The sequence below is a fragment of the Musca vetustissima genome, unplaced genomic scaffold (assembly GCF_032173495.1).
Source record: "Musca vetustissima isolate MV318-11 ecotype Yass unplaced genomic scaffold, APGP_CSIRO_Mvet_v1 utg435, whole genome shotgun sequence".
Lineage (NCBI taxonomy): Eukaryota > Metazoa > Arthropoda > Insecta > Diptera > Muscidae > Musca > Musca vetustissima.
Window position 1 is genome coordinate 121,242 of NW_026874411.1, and position 19,501 is coordinate 140,742.

The 19,501-nt window shown below is 38.8% G+C and overlaps 2 protein-coding genes across 3 annotated transcripts; one reads left to right on the forward strand and one right to left on the reverse strand.

The window, feature by feature from the left end:
- Positions 1–65: 65 nt before the first annotated feature.
- Positions 66–8,851, forward strand: LOC133333627 (DNA-directed RNA polymerase II subunit RPB1). 2 transcript variants are annotated; one of them, XM_061541934.1, is made up of 5 exons: positions 66–191; positions 253–777; positions 3,080–6,854; positions 6,925–7,113; positions 7,712–8,851. In XM_061541934.1, the coding sequence occupies exons 1-5, from the start codon at positions 114–116 to the stop codon at positions 8,821–8,823; spliced, it is 5,679 nt and encodes a 1,892-aa protein (XP_061397918.1). In that variant the 5' UTR covers positions 66–113; the 3' UTR covers positions 8,824–8,851. The 2 variants fall into 2 exon arrangements, with proteins under 2 accessions (XP_061397918.1, XP_061397919.1); XM_061541935.1 differs by lacking the exon at positions 66–191 and having other exon boundaries at positions 643–781; positions 3,083–6,854.
- A 4,976-nt stretch (positions 8,852–13,827) lies between these two features.
- On the reverse strand, positions 13,828–17,546 carry LOC133333605 (forkhead box protein A2-A; the record flags this gene model as incomplete). Its single annotated transcript, XM_061541918.1, has 4 exons — positions 13,828–13,941; positions 14,062–14,259; positions 16,793–17,303; positions 17,375–17,546. Coding segments are annotated over 4 exons (961 nt in total), but the record flags the coding sequence as incomplete, so codon positions are not given.
- Between the last annotated feature and the right edge of the window lie 1,955 nt (positions 17,547–19,501).

Sequence of the window (19,501 nt, forward strand, 5' to 3'; positions counted from 1 at the left end):
AAGCAACAGCAAGGGAAAGTTGTGTGCTGCAGGGGGCTCTAACTACACTCCAAGAAAAAAAAAACAATTTTTTTTTTTTTTTTGTTAATGATATAATTTAAAAAAAACACAAAATGTCTACAAACGACTCAAAGGCGCCTTTGCGCCAGGTGAAACGTGTGCAGTTTGGCATCCTATCACCCGATGAAATTGTAAGTTTTATAAAAAAAATTAAAATGGGAATCGTTATAACCAAGTATTGTGTTATTACAGCGTCGTATGTCTGTGACAGAGGGTGGCGTCCAATTTGCCGAAACCATGGAAGGCGGTCGTCCCAAACTGGGCGGTCTCATGGATCCCCGTCAGGGTGTTATCGATCGTACATCACGCTGCCAGACCTGTGCTGGCAACATGACAGAATGCCCTGGCCATTTTGGCCACATAGATTTGGCTAAACCTGTTTTTCACATTGGCTTTATAACAAAAACCATCAAAATTTTACGATGTGTTTGCTTTTATTGTTCCAAAATGTTGGTATCACCCTCAAATCCCAAAATTAAAGAAGTCGTCTTGAAAACCAAAGGACAGCCACGTAAACGTCTGGCGTATGTCTATGACTTGTGTAAGGGCAAGAAAATTTGCGAAGGTGGTGAGGATATGGATATGACAAAGGATGGCCAACCGGCTGATCCCAATAAGAAACCTGGACACGGTGGTTGTGGTCATTATCAGCCATCATTGCGTAGAACTGGTTTGGATTTGACTGCTGAATGGAAACATGTTAATGAGGATTCACAGGTGAGTTGGAAAATAAAGAAATGAAATACTATGGTAACATGTTTTTAGTATAATAATATGCAATTGTAAAAGTCGGAATTTTTAAATTATATATTTTTCAGGCGAAACAAAAAGCAATGTATTAGTTTACAGTTTGAAAGCAGATTAGAACAAAATGTTCAAATATAAAACCTGCAGTATTTTAATACCTTACTCAGGGTTTACACATGCAACTTTTGTAAGCAACTCTGCTGAGTTCTTAGAAAGAGAGTGGTACAAAAAGTGACAAGGGGAAGCAATTCATAAGAAAATCGTACAGAACTGCAGCGGCGTTGCTGAGAAATGTTGCATGTGTAAACAAAGACTTTGTAGATATTAGATCAAACAGGTTCGAAATCCTGCTTGGTTCTAAAAATCACAACCTCTACATTCGTACCGAAACTTTCCCATCTATGTTATTGAATATACAGTAGGCCCCTACCAAAAAATCTACTTAATTTCCTTTAAGTCTCTGTCTACATTAGAATAATTTTATGAAACCAATTACATGAAATTAAGCGTTCTTAGGTCGAGTTCCCCACTTATAATTTCATGCTATTTATTACTACTCCATTAAAATGTTATCAGGATTCTGTCAACATTCCAATCTATAAAAAATATGATACAGAATTTCACAACCTGCTACGTAGCTTATATTATGAAGTAACCGAATCTTTATTAAACACGTAATTTTTTTTGTAATTTTTTTATTTCTACTTGTAGAATATGGTTGATAATTTAACTATGTTTAGAGCTAGCTCAGTGCGTTACATTGTAATGCAGCGAAAAAGAACAGATAGGTCACGTACAAGCCTATATGATTATTGTCAAAGGTCGAAGACGACATGTGCAATGCCACGTATACAGTTTTAAAGATGATTAGGTTTTATTGAATATGTGGAAACGTTTGAAAATTCAGATCCCTCATTTTTTGGGCACAAAATTTTTTTATTCATCGAAATCGGCAAAATGTCAAATTAGATACAAATCCGTTCATAAATTCGTTGAATCGGTTGGAATTTTTAGAGTAACTCGCCTGCAAAAACTGAACAGTTCTTCACAATTTGTAGCATGGAGGTTTCCTAGAGAAGCCTCTCCCAATATGGGGACTGATCGTGACAATTTTTTGTACAGAGGTTCTCTATTCATCAATATAATCGCAAATGACAATTTACATCAAAATCCGGTCATAAATGTGGACAAAATTCGAAATTCGTCATGTCGTACGGTATCTCTAAAGGGAACTTCTTCCAAAAACTGAACAAATCTTCATAATTTGTAGAATGGAGATTCCCAACCGGCTAAGAACCACTAATGTCAAAAATATGAAATATTGACCGATCGTGATCATTTTCAGGCTTAAAGGTGCCCACCAATAATGAATGAAACCTATATACAAAAATACAACCTTGGTTAAAATCTTCGGAATTCATTAAATCGAATGATACCTGTAAAGGAACCATCTTCAAAAAAGTGACCGATTTTGATAATTTTTTGCATGGATTTTCCCTACTAGTTATTAATCCTTTGTTCAAATTATAGCTAAATCCGTTCATTAACATTTCTAAAATTTCGAAATATGTGAAATCTGAAGGTATCTCTAGAGGAACCCTCTTTAAAAAGTGAGAGATTTTTTTGCATGGAGTTATTTTAGCCATTTTGAATTCAGAAAATATATAAAATTTCATCAAAATCGATTCAAATTTGAGCCTAATATCCTCAAAATTTGAAATATCTGAAGGTACCTTTAAAGGGATTATCTTTAAAAAGTTATCAGATATTAACTATTTTTTGCTAGGAGCAGTCCTACCTCTGGGTTTATTTATCAAATCAAAAAGAGAATTTGGGAAGGGGTTGGAAACATAGAATGTCGTTCTAATTGGGAATCTTATGGAGTACTTTGGTGTTTTCACAAGTAGTGTACTCACTACAATCGCCGGCTTGTGAAAAATCGTTGGCGATCTAAAATAAAAAATAAGTTTGACAAAAACTAGAAAATAATTATAATTGTTAATACGATGGAGTGGATCATAATGGTAGTGAGAAAAACGTTGGCTATCCAAAATAAAAAATAAGTTAGACAAAAACTGGAAAATAATTCTAGTTGTTAATTATATTGACCTAAATGTTCGGACTCAAGAAAATAGTTCTTAGTATCACCCTTTCTCTGTAAAAGATGCAAAGATTCTTAATCCAAATCAATCCAAATAATATTAAAAAGTATTTAGTTTTATTTCTTTTGTTTTATTTAAAATATTTTTTTTTACTTTGTGGAATTTTTCAGGAGAAAAAAATTCAAGTCACCGCTGAGCGAGTATGGGAAATTTTAAAACACATTACCGACGAAGAATGCTTTGTTATGGGCATGGATCCAAAATATGCACGTCCCGATTGGATGATTATCACTGTACTGCCCGTGCCACCATTAGCTGTACGTCCTGCTGTTGTTATGTTCGGCGCCGCTAAGAATCAGGACGATTTAACGCACAAACTTTCCGATATTATCAAGGCGAATAATGAATTGCGTAAAAACGAGGCCAGTGGTGCCGCGGCACACGTTATTTTGGAAAATATCAAAATGTTACAATTTCATGTGGCAACACTGGTCGACAACGATATGCCTGGTATGCCTAGGGCTATGCAAAAATCCGGTAAACCATTGAAGGCCATTAAATCCCGCTTGAAGGGTAAGGAAGGACGTATTCGTGGTAATTTGATGGGTAAGCGTGTAGATTTCTCAGCACGTACTGTCATTACGCCCGATCCAAATTTACGTATCGATCAAGTCGGTGTACCACGTTCCATTGCTCAAAATTTAACTTTCCCCGAATTGGTTACACCATTCAATATTGATCGTATGCAGGAATTGGTACGACGTGGCAACTCACAATATCCCGGTGCCAAGTACATTGTACGAGACAATGGTGAACGTATCGATTTACGTTTCCACCCGAAACCATCCGATTTACATTTGCAATGTGGCTATAAAGTGGAACGGCATTTACGTGATGATGATTTGGTTATTTTCAATCGTCAGCCCACGCTACACAAAATGAGTATGATGGGTCATCGTGTCAAAGTGCTGCCATGGTCAACATTCCGTATGAACCTGTCCTGTACCTCTCCATACAATGCTGATTTTGACGGTGACGAAATGAATTTGCATGTGCCACAATCTATGGAGACCAGAGCCGAGGTGGAGAATATTCACGTAACGCCACGTCAGATTATTACACCACAGGCCAACAAACCCGTCATGGGTATTGTGCAGGACACACTGACAGCTGTACGTAAAATGACCAAACGTGATGTATTCATCACGCGCGAACAAGTCATGAACCTATTGATGTTCTTGCCCACTTGGGATGGTAAAATGCCACAGCCATGTATTCTAAAGCCCAAACCCCTGTGGACAGGCAAACAAATATTCACACTGATTATCCCCGGTAACGTAAACATGATACGTACCCATTCAACACATCCTGACGACGAGGACGATGGTCCCTACAAATGGATATCACCTGGTGATACCAAGGTAATGGTAGAACACGGCGAATTGATTATGGGTATTTTGTGTAAGAAAACCCTGGGTACTTCGGCCGGTTCTTTGCTGCATATTGTCTTCTTGGAACTGGGTCATGAGATTGCCGGTCGTTTCTACGGTAACATTCAGACTGTCATTAACAACTGGTTGCTGTTGGAAGGTCACAGTATCGGTATTGGTGATACAATTGCTGATCCTCAGACCTATAATGAAATTCAGATGGCCATTAAGAAAGCCAAAGACGATGTCATCAACGTTATTCAGAAGGCCCACAACATGGAATTGGAACCCACTCCCGGTAATACCCTGCGTCAGACTTTCGAGAATCAAGTAAATCGTATCTTGAACGATGCTCGTGACAAAACTGGTGGCTCAGCTAAGAAATCTTTGACTGAATACAACAGTTTAAAGGCTATGGTGGTGTCTGGTTCTAAGGGTTCCAACATTAATATTTCCCAGGTTATTGCTTGTGTAGGTCAACAGAACGTAGAAGGTAAACGAATTCCTTACGGTTTCCGTAAGCGTACTCTGCCACATTTCATCAAGGACGATTACGGTCCTGAGTCCAGAGGTTTCGTAGAAAATTCATACCTTGCCGGTTTGACGCCATCCGAATTCTATTTCCACGCTATGGGTGGTCGTGAAGGTCTTATCGATACTGCTGTAAAAACTGCTGAAACTGGTTATATCCAGCGTCGTCTTATAAAGGCTATGGAATCGGTAATGGTAAACTATGACGGTACCGTGCGTAATTCTGTGGGTCAGCTGATTCAGTTGCGTTACGGTGAGGACGGTCTGGCGGGAGAAACGGTAGAGTTCCAGAGTTTGCCCACCGTTAAACTATCGAACAAGTCATTTGAAAAGAGATTCAAATTCGATTGGTCCAACGAGCGTTACATGCGAAAGGTGTTCACCGATGAGGTCATAAAGGAGCTGAGCGAAAGCGGTAATGCCCTGCCAGAATTGGAAATAGAATGGGACCAACTGTGCCGAGATCGTGAGGCTCTGAGAGAAATTTTCCCTAATGGTGATTCCAAAGTTGTATTGCCTTGCAATTTGCAGAGAATGATTTGGAATGTGCAAAAGATTTTCCACATCAACAAACGTATGCCCACAGACTTGTCACCCCTCAGAGTTATTAATGGTGTGCGTGACTTGCTACAACGTTGTGTCATTGTGGTGGGTAATGATCGTATCTCAAAACAGGCCAATGAAAACGCCACTCTATTGTTCCAATGTTTGGTACGTTCCACATTGTGTACCAAGTACGTGGCGGAGGAATTCCGTTTGTCCACCGAGGCCTTTGAGTGGTTGATTGGTGAAATTGAAACCAGATTCCAACAGGCTCAAGCCAACCCTGGTGAAATGGTGGGTGCCTTGGCCGCCCAGAGTTTGGGTGAACCTGCCACACAGATGACACTGAACACTTTCCATTTTGCTGGTGTATCCTCAAAGAACGTAACATTGGGTGTACCGCGTCTAAAGGAAATTATCAATATTTCGAAGAAGCCCAAGGCTCCTTCCCTAACTGTGTTCTTGACGGGCGGTGCTGCTCGTGATGCCGAAAAGGCAAAGAACGTCTTGTGTCGCCTGGAACACACCACTCTACGTAAGGTCACAGCCAACACGGCCATCTACTACGATCCCGATCCACAGCGCACCGTCATTGCTGAAGATCAAGAATTCGTCAATGTCTACTATGAAATGCCCGATTTCGATCCCACACGTATCTCACCATGGCTGCTGCGTATCGAACTCGATCGCAAGCGTATGACAGATAAAAAATTGACTATGGAACAGATTGCTGAGAAAATTAATGCTGGTTTTGGTGATGATCTCAATTGTATCTTCAATGATGACAATGCCGATAAGCTGGTCTTACGTATTCGTATCATGAACAACGAAGAGAACAAATTCCAAGACGAAGACGAGGCTGTTGACAAAATGGAAGATGATATGTTCTTGCGTTGCATTGAGGCCAACATGTTGTCGGACATGACGCTGCAGGGCATTGAGGCCATTGGCAAGGTGTACATGCATTTGCCGCAGACGGACAGTAAGAAACGTATTATTATTACGGAAACGGGTGAATTTAAGGCCATTGGTGAATGGTTGCTGGAAACTGACGGTACTTCAATGATGAAAGTACTGTCCGAACGTGATGTGGATCCTGTGCGTACATCGTCTAACGATATTTGTGAAATTTTCCAAGTGTTGGGTATTGAAGCTGTGCGTAAATCTGTCGAAAAGGAAATGAATGCTGTCTTGCAGTTTTACGGTCTTTATGTAAACTATCGTCATTTGGCCTTGTTGTGTGACGTAATGACAGCTAAGGGTCACTTGATGGCCATTACACGTCACGGTATCAATCGACAGGATACAGGTGCTCTTATGAGATGTTCATTCGAAGAAACGGTAGATGTGTTGTTGGATGCCTCGGCTCATGCTGAGACAGATCCTATGAGAGGTGTATCGGAAAATATTATTATGGGACAATTACCGAAAATGGGAACAGGTAAGAGGAATTTTTAAAAAGATTCAAATTTTGGAAGAAATTAATATTTTTGTTGGGTTTTTCTTTTCAGGTTGTTTCGATTTGTTATTGGATGCCGAAAAATGTCGTTACGGTATTGAAATTGCCAACACCATTGGTTCCAGTATATTGGGTGGTTCTGGCATGTTCTTTGGCGCTGTATCTACACCCAGCATGTCACCACCGATGACACCTTGGCAGAATTGTGGCACACCAAGATATTTTTCACCTTCTGGTCAAAGTAAGTTACAGTTTGTTTTATTAACTTTTAAGGTTTTAAATATTCTTCGGGGAAATCCACAAATGTCTACGAAAGCTTCCTACTCCAGCTCGTATTTAAGTACAATCTTTACCAGCTCTTCTGGAAACACTCCCATCTTCAGTTCTTATAAAAACAGTCTTTTCTCTTCTAAAAAGACTCCTTTTAGCTCGTCTTGAAGACTCCCTTTAATTCGTCTTAAAGACTCTTTTTAGCTCGTCTTAAAGACTTCCTTTAATTCGTCTTAAAGACTATTTAGCTCGTCTTAAAGACAAACTTTAGCTCGCCTTTAGCTCGTCTACAAAGACTGTCCTTTGCTCAAAAACATTCTTTTTTGCCCATAGCCTTCAGCTAGTCTAGAAAGACAGCCTTCAGCTCGTCAATAAAGACTCCTTTCAGCTCGGCTATAAAGGTTCCTTTGGCTTTTTTAGCTTCTCCATAAAGACTAAAAGAAGTCTTATGCACCCCTTTCGTCTTGTCTATAAACTTCTGTTATTCCCTGGAAAATAATATTTAGAATATGGTTTATATATTTAAATAAATATATTTATTAATTTTTCTTTCTTCTATTTATTTCTAGTGAGTGGCATGACACCTGGCGGACCCAGTTTCTCGCCCTCCGCTGCCTCCGAAGCGTCTGGAATGTCACCGAATTGGTCACCAGCCCATCCGGGCTCTTCACCCAGCTCACCTGGACCACCAATGTCACCCTTCTTCCCACCATCACCCAGTGTGTCACCATCATATTCGCCAACTAGTCCAAATTATACGGCCTCGTCACCAGGAGGTGCTTCGCCAAGCTATTCACCACTTAGTCCAAACTACTCCCCCACAAGTCCAGCATATGGTTCAATATCACCACGTTATTCGTCGACTACGCCCAACTTTAATCCCCAATCAACTGGCTATTCGCCATCGACAAGCCGTTACTCTCCCTCGTCGCCGGTTTATTCACCCACATCACCTTTCCACTCTTCAAGTCCTTCGTATACAGGCAGCGGTGGTTCGAATATGTATTCTCCAACAAGTGCTTACTCGCCAACTTCTTCAAATTATTCGCCAAATTCTCCATCATATTCGCCAACTTCACCATCCTACTCTCCTTCAAGTCCTTCGTATTCACCCTCGTCGCCTTGTTATTCACCCACTTCACCATCATATTCACCATCTTCTCCAGCCTATACTCCTGTGACTCCGTCATACTCACCATCATCACCTAACTATTCGTCTTCTCCACACTATTCGCCGGCATCACCGGCCTATTCTCAAACAGGTGTGAAATATTCGCCATCATCGCCGAAATATTCACCACCCTCACCATCATACGATGGTTCACCAGGATCACCACAATATACACCCGGATCACCGCAATATTCTCCAGCTTCACCCAAATATTCGCCATCGTCACCACTGTACTCGCCGACATCGCCCCAACATTCGCCAGCGAATCAATACAGTCCCACGGGTTCGAGTTATTCGGCTGCCTCGCCACGTTATTCGCCCAACAATATGTCGGTGTATTCGCCGGGTAGTACTAAATACTCACCCACGTCGCCAACGTACACTCCAACAACACGTAATTATTCGCCAGCATCTCCGATGTATTCGCCAACGGCTCCCTCACATGGCTATTCACCCACTAGTCCAGCATATTCGCCAAGTAGTCCCACGTTCGAGGATAGTGAAGATTAAGGTGTTGCAGCTGATACAGCTGATAAGGATGACGAAGACGACGACCATAATGGTGGTGATGCTGTTAGCACTGACACAGACACACACACACACTTTTTAGTTAAGACTACGACGACAACGTATGTGCATTTTCAGAAAACCCTTTTCTGATTGGACAAAAAAATTAACACAAAAAAAAAAACATATTTAAAAATAAGTAAAAAAATATTCATTATAATATGAATTTTAGTAAGGATTGTTGAAATAAGAATTTTTTTTTCAAGTGCAGAGGATACCATTTATTATTTAACTCAATATTCTTTTGTTATAATCTTTTTATTCCCTTTATTACCACTTCCATTGTCTTTATCTGCCCTACTCCCTTTTTCGTACTAGAACAAAAACACACTATGTATTGCTTTACACAACAAAGAAGAAAAAAAAAAACTAAAAAATATTATAAAAAATAATGACGTCATATTCAATAGAATTAAAAGCAAAAAAATAGATAATGATAAGTGAATCAAACCCCACTGTTGTGACATACTTACATTTTAAAACAAGTTTTTTTTTTTGGTTTCAATCCATCCTTAATAATGGACTGGTTAAAAAAGCTAAGAGATTTTATTCTTTGTATCCCAACATTTATTGTTCATATTTATATTGTATAGTTCAAACACAAACTGTTTAATTAAAATGTTGGAATGTCAGAACAGAAACAAAAAACTAAGAAATATATTAGCAATATTTTTATTTCATTTGATTCTAATTTTCTTTTATTAAAAAAAAAAACAACAACAAAAACAAAATATTGTTTAAAGTATGTAATATTTTAAATTTTAAATATAACGAAACATATATTGGTACCGAGACTTTAAATCAAATGTGGTTGTGTTTTTTTTTTTTCAAACAATTTTCGGTTTGAATCTTGAGGAGGAGGACTATTGGCAGACTCTTTTTTTTATTACCTCTCGACAGCCGTTTAAGGGGACATCGTCAAAAACTTTTGAAGATATTGCCGATTTGTTGTGTCAGTATCAGACGGCTGCAAGAGTCCTCGAATTTGAAACGCATTTCAGAGAGCACTATTTGCTTTCGTACTGGTTTAAAGACCTTATGTATCACCCGGTATGCTCGATTTCGTCGTTAAATGAGACTGAGGTGGTCCTAGCATCATTCATTGCAGGGTTCGAGATCGTTTCTAATGTTGCAACATATTAACCATATATCCCACTAAACTTTAACGTGAGTTTCCTGTCCCTGTGATCTGAACAGTGCTAGTCTAACTGCATCTTCTGAGAAATTTCATATTTGGCAAGAATTAATGTAAGAGCTGCAATGATGTCCCGGAATTTTTTTCTGCAGCCCGTACATCAAAATTAATGGAAACGATTGAAAATATTATTGGCGAACTCTTTGAAATCCTTTCTATGGTTAAGTAGAGTACGGCGTTCTGAGGCTTGATATACAGTCCAATCGTCAAAAATAATTCAGTGCGGAAAAAAAATCGGCGCGGAATTCCCTTTTTTAACATCTCATATTTTAATACTATTTTTATGCAATAGTGTAAAATAGGATTCAAAGGGAGAAAAGGTAGGCATCATAAGAAAGTTCGATTTTTCCTCTAAAAATATCTCACAAAAATCGAAGAGAGATATAAATGTAAGTATGGTTTTTCAAATATAAATCGAAATAGAAATAAATTAATTCTTTGTAGGACGAAGACAAATAAACCCAATTGCAGCATTTAGTGTCAGTAATGGAATTACATCCTGATATTGCACGTGGATTCTATAAAGGGTGCAAAGAGTCTCTTACTCGGTTTTAGAAAAAATGGAAAATGAGCTCAATTCGATGGGACCACCGATGGAAAAAAGTTTAGTACCAGGGATGCAAAACAAAATTATTCAAATTGTACTGGCTTTCAATAAAATGTGTACTTTTTTCAGTCCGATTGTAATTTTTATAAATTTTTTAATAAAAATTTTATTGTTACTATCAATTAATAAAAACATACATAAACGTCTTTAAAGATTTCCTCGTCTAGAAAGACCCCTGCCTTTCAGCTCGTTTATAAAGATTCCAACCACTTCACCACTATGGGTATATTAAAAAGATGCATCTTAACAGAAGGGTCATTAACATGAAATTGGATGAACTAAAATATGTAAACCTTTATCTAAATGTGAATCGATTTAAATCAAAATGAACATGACGAAGAAATCAACAAACAATGTGACGAGCGCAACATCATTGGAAATAGTTAAAAGTGAATTGGATGTCCAAAAACAACTTTTGGAATCCATAAAATTAAGTCGTCTAGAACCTGGAAACCCTGAAACAATGTTTATAAAGATTCCCAGCACTTCAAATCGCCCATGAAGACTTCATCTACCATCTGCTCGTCTCTAAAGACTGCGACAGATTCTCGGAAATTTGAAGATTTATATCTCTGCTCTTCAGTGCATATATAAAGAAGATTTCCTGCCGTTCAGGTCGTCTATAAAGACGATCTGCCTTTCAGCTCCTCTAGAAAAATTCCTTGCCCTTCAAGTCCTAAAGATTCTGCTCTAGAAAGACATTCAGTACTTCAGTTCGTCTAAACAGACTACGCCGTTCAGCTCTTTTATAACGCAGGAGTTCTTTATAGAAGAGCCCGCCAGCTCGTCTAGAAAGACCCCTTCCTGCCCTATAGCTCGTATAGAAAGAATCTCTGAGCTTCAGCTCGTCAATAACGGTTTCCTTCATCTCGTCTTAAAAGACTCCCTGCCATCCGGCTCAGACAAATCGACCGTTAACATATTTCATTAAAGATAGGACCCTACATCATGATCATACATTCACCTTCATACGTAAAGAATTTTGGGGGTGAAATATCGGAAGGTTACATACTCTTTGCCCTTCAGCCCGTCTATAAAGACCTTCTCCCCTTTAAGGTCGTCTAGAAAGTCTCGCTGCCCTTCAGCTAATCTATAAAGACGCCCTGAACTTCAGTTCGTATAGAAAGCCTCACTGCCCTTCAACCGCCCTGAAATTCAGTTCGTATACAAAGGCTCTTCAACTTCAGATCTTCTATAAAGACTACCTGAACTTAAGATCATTTAGAAAGACTACGTTTCCTTCAGTACCTCTATAAAGAAGCCTTAACCTCCAGTTTTTCTATAAAGGCCCCCAGAACTTCAGTTCGTTCATAAATACTCCTGAATTTCAGATCTTTTATAAAGACTGCCTGATATCTAGATTTTATAGAAAGACTCCATGAATTTCAGTTCATCGCTCTACTGCCTGAACTTCATCTATTCTCATCAGCTCGTCTAAAAGGACCTACCCTTCAGCTTGTCTATAAAACCCCTCTTCCCTTGAGGCCGTCTAGAAAGTCTCACTGCCCTTCAGCTAATTTATAAAGACGCCCTAAACTTCAGTTCGTATACAAAGGCTCTTGAACTTCATATCTTCTATAAATACTACCTGAACTTTAGAAAGTCCCCCTAAACTTCAGCTCTTAGCCTTACTGCCTGAACTTAATCCTTCCCTTCAGCTGGTGTATAAGGACTTGTCCTTCAGCTTGTCTATAATGACCCTCTCCCCTTTGAGGCCGTCAAGAAAGTCTCCCTGCCCTTCAGCTAGTCTATAAAGACGCCTTGCCATTCGTCTCGTCTATGAAGATTCCCTGTGATACAGCTCGTCTATAATGACGCCTTACCCTACAGCTTTTCTATAAAGACTCCCTGAACTTCAGTTCGTTCATAAATACTCCTGAACTTCAGATATTCTATAAAGACTCCCTGAACTTTAGTTCTTCGTTCTACTTCCTGAACTTCATCCTTTTCCATCAACTCGTTTATAAGGACTTGCCCTTCAGCTTGTCTATAAAGACCCACTTCCCTTGAAGCCGTCAAGAAAGTCTCCCTGCTCTTCAGCTAGTCTATAAAGACTCCCTGCCATTCGACATGTCTATAAAACTCCTTGCCATTCGTCTTGTCTACAAAAGACTCCCTGTGATACAGTTCGTCTATAATGACGCCTTACCCTTCAGCTTTTCTACAAAGGACTCCCCGAACTTCAGTTCGTATATAAAGACTCCTGGTCTTCAGATCTTCTCTAAATCCTCCCTGAACTTTTAGAAAGACTTCCTGAACTTCGGTTTTTCGCTCTATCCCCTGAACTTCATCCTTGACCTTCAGCTCGTCTATAAGGACTCCCTGCCTTTCAGATCTTCTATAGATACGCTCTACCTTTTACCTTGTCTATAAAGACTTCCTGAACTTCAGACCCCCTTCCATTATATTGTCTTTAAAGAATCTGGTCTCCCTTTGAGAAGAATCACATGTCGGTATAATATATTTGAATTACTTTATTTTTTTAATTACAACTACTTAGGATGAGATCTGAGGTGCAATTAAAATCTATTACTAAAATAAAATTTTTTGGTTTTGGTTTTTTTTTTGGTTTTGGTCTTTGGTTTACATTTTAGGGGTTTTGAATCAATACAAATATTCTTAATATTAAAAACACAAGTAAAATAGTGTCATGGTCGGTGGAACCTCCGACCATATCTTAAATTATGCTAGCACTGGAATTTCTCTATCCTACAATCGGAAATTGTAATCAATGTTTCTATCGGTAATTAAGTTAATAATTCGAAAACGAATGGTTCGAATAGTATTACAAACAAGGCAACGGTGCAGGTTAAAAAAAAAATAATAATAGTCTATGTTGTTTTGAAGCTTTACAATATACAGCTTTATAGATTTTGAATTATACTCTAGGCACATTGAATACTTGGGACTTTAATAAATAACTAAAATAATTTCTAATTTTTTTCGAATAATTTCTTTTTGTTGTTTTTTTTTTGGTTATTTTGACTAGGAAGTTCACGACATTCTAATAACTAATTGTGTTCCGCTGCAGCAGCGGCAGCAGATAGTAGCCGCCGTGTTGTTGGTATAACGACAGTGATAAGGGGTTGTTGATATGTCAGCTGTTGTCCTGGGTGTTGTTGTTGCTGCGTTTGATGCTGTTGTTGCTGCTGCTGCAGCGTTTCTCTCAAATATTTGGGTCAAGCAACAATATCGGTGGTGGGATTATAGGTGAAATAATTTAAATTGAATTCATCGTTAAATAAAATCACATCGGTATCTTCCGCACTTAACGAAGAATTCGGATCGCCATGCGGGTGATGAGAATTATGGTGATGATGATGAAGTTGTTGGTGGTGAGTGTGGTTATGATGATGCTGATTATTATTGTGGGCCTGACTGTGTACCAATGGATTTGGATGTGCTGACATTTGAATGCCCAGCTCCATTGGATCGATTTCGGTAACATAATACGGTGTCGTTGTTGTTGCTGTCGAATGACTGGAATTGTGATTAAGGCTTGTGGGCATTGTTGTATTCACTTGATGTAGACCACTTTCATTGACGGCAACATCTTTATGTATTGGATTGAGATAATCTGCGAGGGAGAGAAAAATAAATTAAATTCGAATTAGTTTAAGGAAAAGAAATAAAGAAATAAATCTCTTAAGAGGTCTGTATTCTGACCCTAGAATACTATAGGGGAGATATAAGACAATTCAATGTTCATGTATATGAGAGTTTGAAATTCAAAACGTATACTTTGAATACAAAGCATTGGCATTTGAAATTCAAAACAAATATTTTGAATATCAAATATTGGCGTTTCAAATTCAAAACGAATACCAAACATTGGTATTTTAAATTCAAAACGAATACTTTGAATACCAAAGATTGACATTTGAAATTCAAAACGAATACTTCGAAACCAAAATGTGATATTTGAAATTCATAACGAATACTTTGAATATCAAGCATTGGCATTTGAAATTCAAAACGAATACTTTGAAAATCAAACATTGGCATTTGAAATTCAAAACGAATATTTTGAATACAAAACATTTTATTTGATCCCAAGCACTTACACTTGAAATCCAAAACGAATACTTCGAATACAATAATACATTGGTATTTAAAATTCAAAACGATGACTTCAAATACAAAAAAGCTGTATTTGAAATTCAAGGCTAATACTTTGAATATCAATCATTGGTATTTGAAAATCAAAACGAATACTTTGAATACATTGGCATTTGAAATTCAAAACGAATATTTTTAATACCAAAAAGTAGCATTTGAAATTCAAAACGAATACTTTGAATATCAATACATCCAATACCAAGCTTTTGCATTTAAAATTCAAAAAGTGGTGGCATTGACGACCCTTGTCTATAAGGACTCAGTTATTCAGCTCTTCTATAAAGACTCGTTGCACTTCCGCTCGTCTATACAGACTACCCGCCCCTCAGCTAGTATGAAAAGATTCGCTGACTTTAGCTTGTCGATGAAGGCTCCCTACCAGCTCGTCTTTAAAAACTACAGGTCCTTCAGTTCGACTACATAGACTGCCGCCTACCCTTCAGCTAGTCTATAAAGACTCCCTGCACTTCAGCTTGTCTATAATAATGTCCTGCCCTTCAGTTTATCTATAAAGACGACTCGTTTATAAGAACACCCTGTCCTTCAGATCATCAACGAAGACTCCCTGCTCTTCGGCTGTTTAAAGACTATCTGACCTCGTAGCTGGTCTATAAAGACTACTTGCTCTTTAGTAAATCTATACGGACTCGCTGCCCTTCAGATCTTATAGAAAGACTCCCTACGACCCCCTACTCTCCACCTAGTCTATAAAAACTTCCCGACTTTCAGCTCCTTCAGCTATCCTATAAAGACGACCTACCCTTTGACCCTCCTTTAAAGACTTCCTGAACTTCAGCTCTTCTATAAAAACTCCCAGAACTCCAACTCTTCTATCAATACTCCCTTATCTTCAGATCTACGCCTTTAATTTCCGATCGTTTATATATGTGCTCTGCTCTCCAGCTAGTCTATAAGACTTCCCGACCTTCAGCTCGTCTATAAAAACTCTTTCTCCTTCAGCTATCCCATAAAGACGACCTATCCTTTGACTCTCCTGTAGAGACTCCCTGAACTTCAGCTCTTCTATATAAACTCCCAGAACTCCAGCTCTTCTATCAAGAATCCCTTAACTTCAGATCTACGCTTTTAATTTCGGATCGTTTATATAAATGCTGTGCTCTCCACAGCACCTTCAGCTCATGTCTTACGAACTCCCTACCCTTTAGCTCGTCTATAAGGACTATATGCTCTTCAGTTCGTATATAGAGACTCCTTGCCCTTTATAAAGACTCTCTGTCCTTCAGCTCGTCTATAAGGAATCCCTCTCCTTCAGTTAGTCTATAAAGACTAACTTCAGGACATCTTGAAAGACTCTATAAAGACTCCCTGGCCTTCAGCTTGTCTATAAGGACTCCCTACCATTCACCTTGTCTATAAAGACTCTCTGTGTCCTTCAGCTCTTCTGTAAGGATTCCCTGACCTTCAGCTCCTTTATAAAGAGACCCTGCCCCGTAGCATGTCTATTAATACTTCCTGCCATTCAACTCGTCTATGAAGACGGTATGCCCTTTAGCTTGTCTATAAAGAATCCCTGTGCAGGGAGTTTTTGTAGACGAGCTGAAGTCTATAAAGACTCCCTGCTCTTCATATTGTCTATAAAGACTCCTTGCCTTTCAGGTCGTCTATAAAGACAACCTGCTCTTTAGCTCGTCCATAAAGGCTCCCTGTTCTTCAGCTCGTCTATAAAGACTCCCTTGGCCTTAGCTAGTCTATAAGGACTCCCTGCCCTGCAGCTCGTATATAAAACCTCCCTGCCCTGCAGCTCGTATATAAAGACTCCCTGTCCATGGGCTCTTCTATTAAGACTTCCTGCACTTCAGCTCATCTATCAAGACTCCCCAACCATCAATTCGTTTATCTATATTCCCTAACCCCCTTATACTCCCTACGCCTTAAGCTTGTCTATCCATCCTGCCCTTCAACTCGCATATCAAGACTCGCTGCCCTTTAGGTCGTCGATAAAAATTTCCTGCCGTCTATTCGAAACTTACCATTTTCCAATAGAACATCCTGATAGGTGCTTATTAACGATTGATGATGATTAACCGATTGTACCTCCACCTCACGATGGATACCATTTAGGATTTGGCCAGCTGTTTTTCGTAATTCTTCCTCGGACAGAAGTTCATTATAGGGCAGATCGTGTAACGCTTGAGAATGAGAAGGGTGATGATGATGTTGTTGCGGCTGGCCCGTGCTGGCATGCAATATCGTTCGCTGCTGATGATGATGGGCATGTTGATGATGTGCTATATCTTTGCCGGAGGTTGTGTGTCCCTGCTGTTGTAACATTTCCTGTTGTATGGCGGCTGCTGCCACAGCTGCCTCATCATATAACGAGGGATCCTGTTGCGAACTATTGTGTTTGGGATTTTTGCATTGGGATTGATGCCTTGTACTGCTGTTACCAGATGATTGTTGTTGTTGTTGCAGCTGCTGTTGGGCAAGTCTTTCGCGGTTCATTGATTCCATTTTGAAAAATAAATCCAATCGTTGTTTTTTCTATAAGGAAAAAGGAAATTTTTGAGGTTAGAAAATTTCTAAAGGTATTGCATTTTAAAAATTGTACTTACATGCTCCCAGGCCAGTACATTCTCAGCGGAATCTCCACTTGATATTGTCCATAGGTGGCCAGCTCCTTGTGGAGCTTTGTGTCCTTTACGAAAATGTGGATTTATGGAGAGGTTATGTCGAACCGAGTTCTTCCAGCGATCATCATTGGACTTGTAGTAGGGGAAACGATCTCTGCAATTAGGGATTAAGGCATATTTGTAATTCTTTGGATCTAGTCTATATATTATTTATATAATAAAAATTATACACATAATATACATCATACAAGTATATAAATATCGTTATAAGTTGATGAAGGTATCTGTTCCATCCTCTCCCAATACAATTGGGAGACCAGTAAAACATTTCTTTCCACCCTCAACTTTACTGAGAAATTTCCCCCTTATTCCCTTTTGGGGGATGAGCCATTATGGAGGACAGTTAGTATGTCATTGCTTTTGTAAATTAACTTCTAGAAGAAAAATGGAGACCAACCTCTAAACACATACCCACACACCCATACACACACAAAACGAAAAAAAATCACATTTTTGGGCAATAAAATTGGAATAGCACGCGACCATTTAAGAAAAAACATTTTTCATGGCATTGGTGAAGGAGAACCAAAAAAAAAAAAGGGGAGGGGGAAGGAGAAATGAGCGAGTTGTTGTATTTCATTAGGCAAATATCAATTTCAAATTTAAGACCTAATTTTTCTCATTTTTCGTTCACCTCGAACCAATGACAAGAGATTTCCAACTTTTTCAGGACATTTCAAAATAAAATGTTTTTTTTTAAATGTCCTTTCCGGTTTGTATCGCTTCGGCTGTGTTGTGGTTGTTGTCGCTGTTGTATTTACAAATGGTGGTCCGTATATACTCCCCAATTTCAAATTCACCTGCATATTTAATTGACTCGATATGATTGCGTGTCATGCATATTATTTCAGTTATAGTATAACACAATTATATATTTATTATATATGGAGATATACATACGGAAAATATGTAAATGTATATGTGATTGTTCTAATTGAAGAGGAGGTGGTATGGAATATAATTACTTCATATTTGTTGCATTTATTTGGGAAGAAAAAAAAAATAAATGGAATATCGCAGAAGCCAATTCTACAGGTTTTGAATATATTTATGATATCTATAGATAATTCCAAATCGATGGACTATTTTCTGGAACATCTAATGCAAGCAATTTGATGTGTAGGGGCTATATAAAAATAGGAACGTATATTCACAGCCAGGAGGCCACATAGCCATATAGGTTAATAAAAATATGCGATTCGAAGTTATAATTTTCAAAATTTGTAATATGGTTTATAGATGAATTTTCGGCGAGTATTTTTGTTTAATTGGGAACCTACAAAATTATAAGAACTCCCTGCTGTTCAACTCGTCTCAAAAGAATCCCTGATCTTCAGCCGGCTATAAAGATTCCCTGCACTTCAGCTCACCCCTTATAACTCCTATATAGACTCCCTGACTTTAATGCGTTTATAAAGACGCCCTGAAATTCAGATTGTATATACAGTCTCCCTGCCTTTCAGCTTGTCTATAAAGACTACCTGCCCTTCAGCTAGTAAAAAAAGAATCCCTGATCTTCAGCCCGTCTATAAAGATTTCCTGCACTTCAGCTCACCTATGAAAATAACCTGCCCTTTATGTCGCCTATAAAGACTCCCTGCCTTCAATTCGTCTATAAAGACGCCCTGCCATTCAGATTGTCTGTAAAGACTGGCCGCCCTTCAGTTCGTTTATAAAGATTGCCTGTCCTTCAGCTCGTCCATAAAGACTTCCTGGCCTTCAGCTCATCTATGATGAGCTGCCTTCAGTTTGTCTATAAAGTCTCCCTGCCCTTCAGCGTGTCTATAAAGACTGCCTGCCCTTCAGCTTATCTATGATGACATCTGCCGATTATATTGCCTATAAAGACTCCATGCCTTCAGTTCGTCAATATAGACTCCCTGACCATCAGCTTGTCTATAAAGACTCCCTGCCCTTCAACTTGTCTGTAAAGGCTGCCTGCCCTTCAACTTGTCTGTAAAGGCTGCCTGTCCTTCAGTTCATCTATGATGACATCTGTCCTTCATACCGCCTATAAAGACTCCCTTTCCTTCAGCTCGTCTATAAAGG

What these genes read in the sequence shown, in the direction of transcription:
- LOC133333627 (XM_061541934.1), top strand. Translation starts at nt 114, where the DNA reads ATGTCTACAAACGACTCAAAGGCGCCTTTGCGCCAGGTGAAACGTGTG. An exon ending in ATTACCGAAAATGGGAACAG is followed by an intron (nt 6,855 to 6,924) that starts GTAAGAGGAATT and finishes TTTTCTTTTCAG; the next exon opens with GTTGTTTCGATTTGTTATTG. An exon ending in TTTTTCACCTTCTGGTCAAA is followed by an intron (nt 7,114 to 7,711) that starts GTAAGTTACAGT and finishes ATTTATTTCTAG; the next exon opens with TGAGTGGCATGACACCTGGC.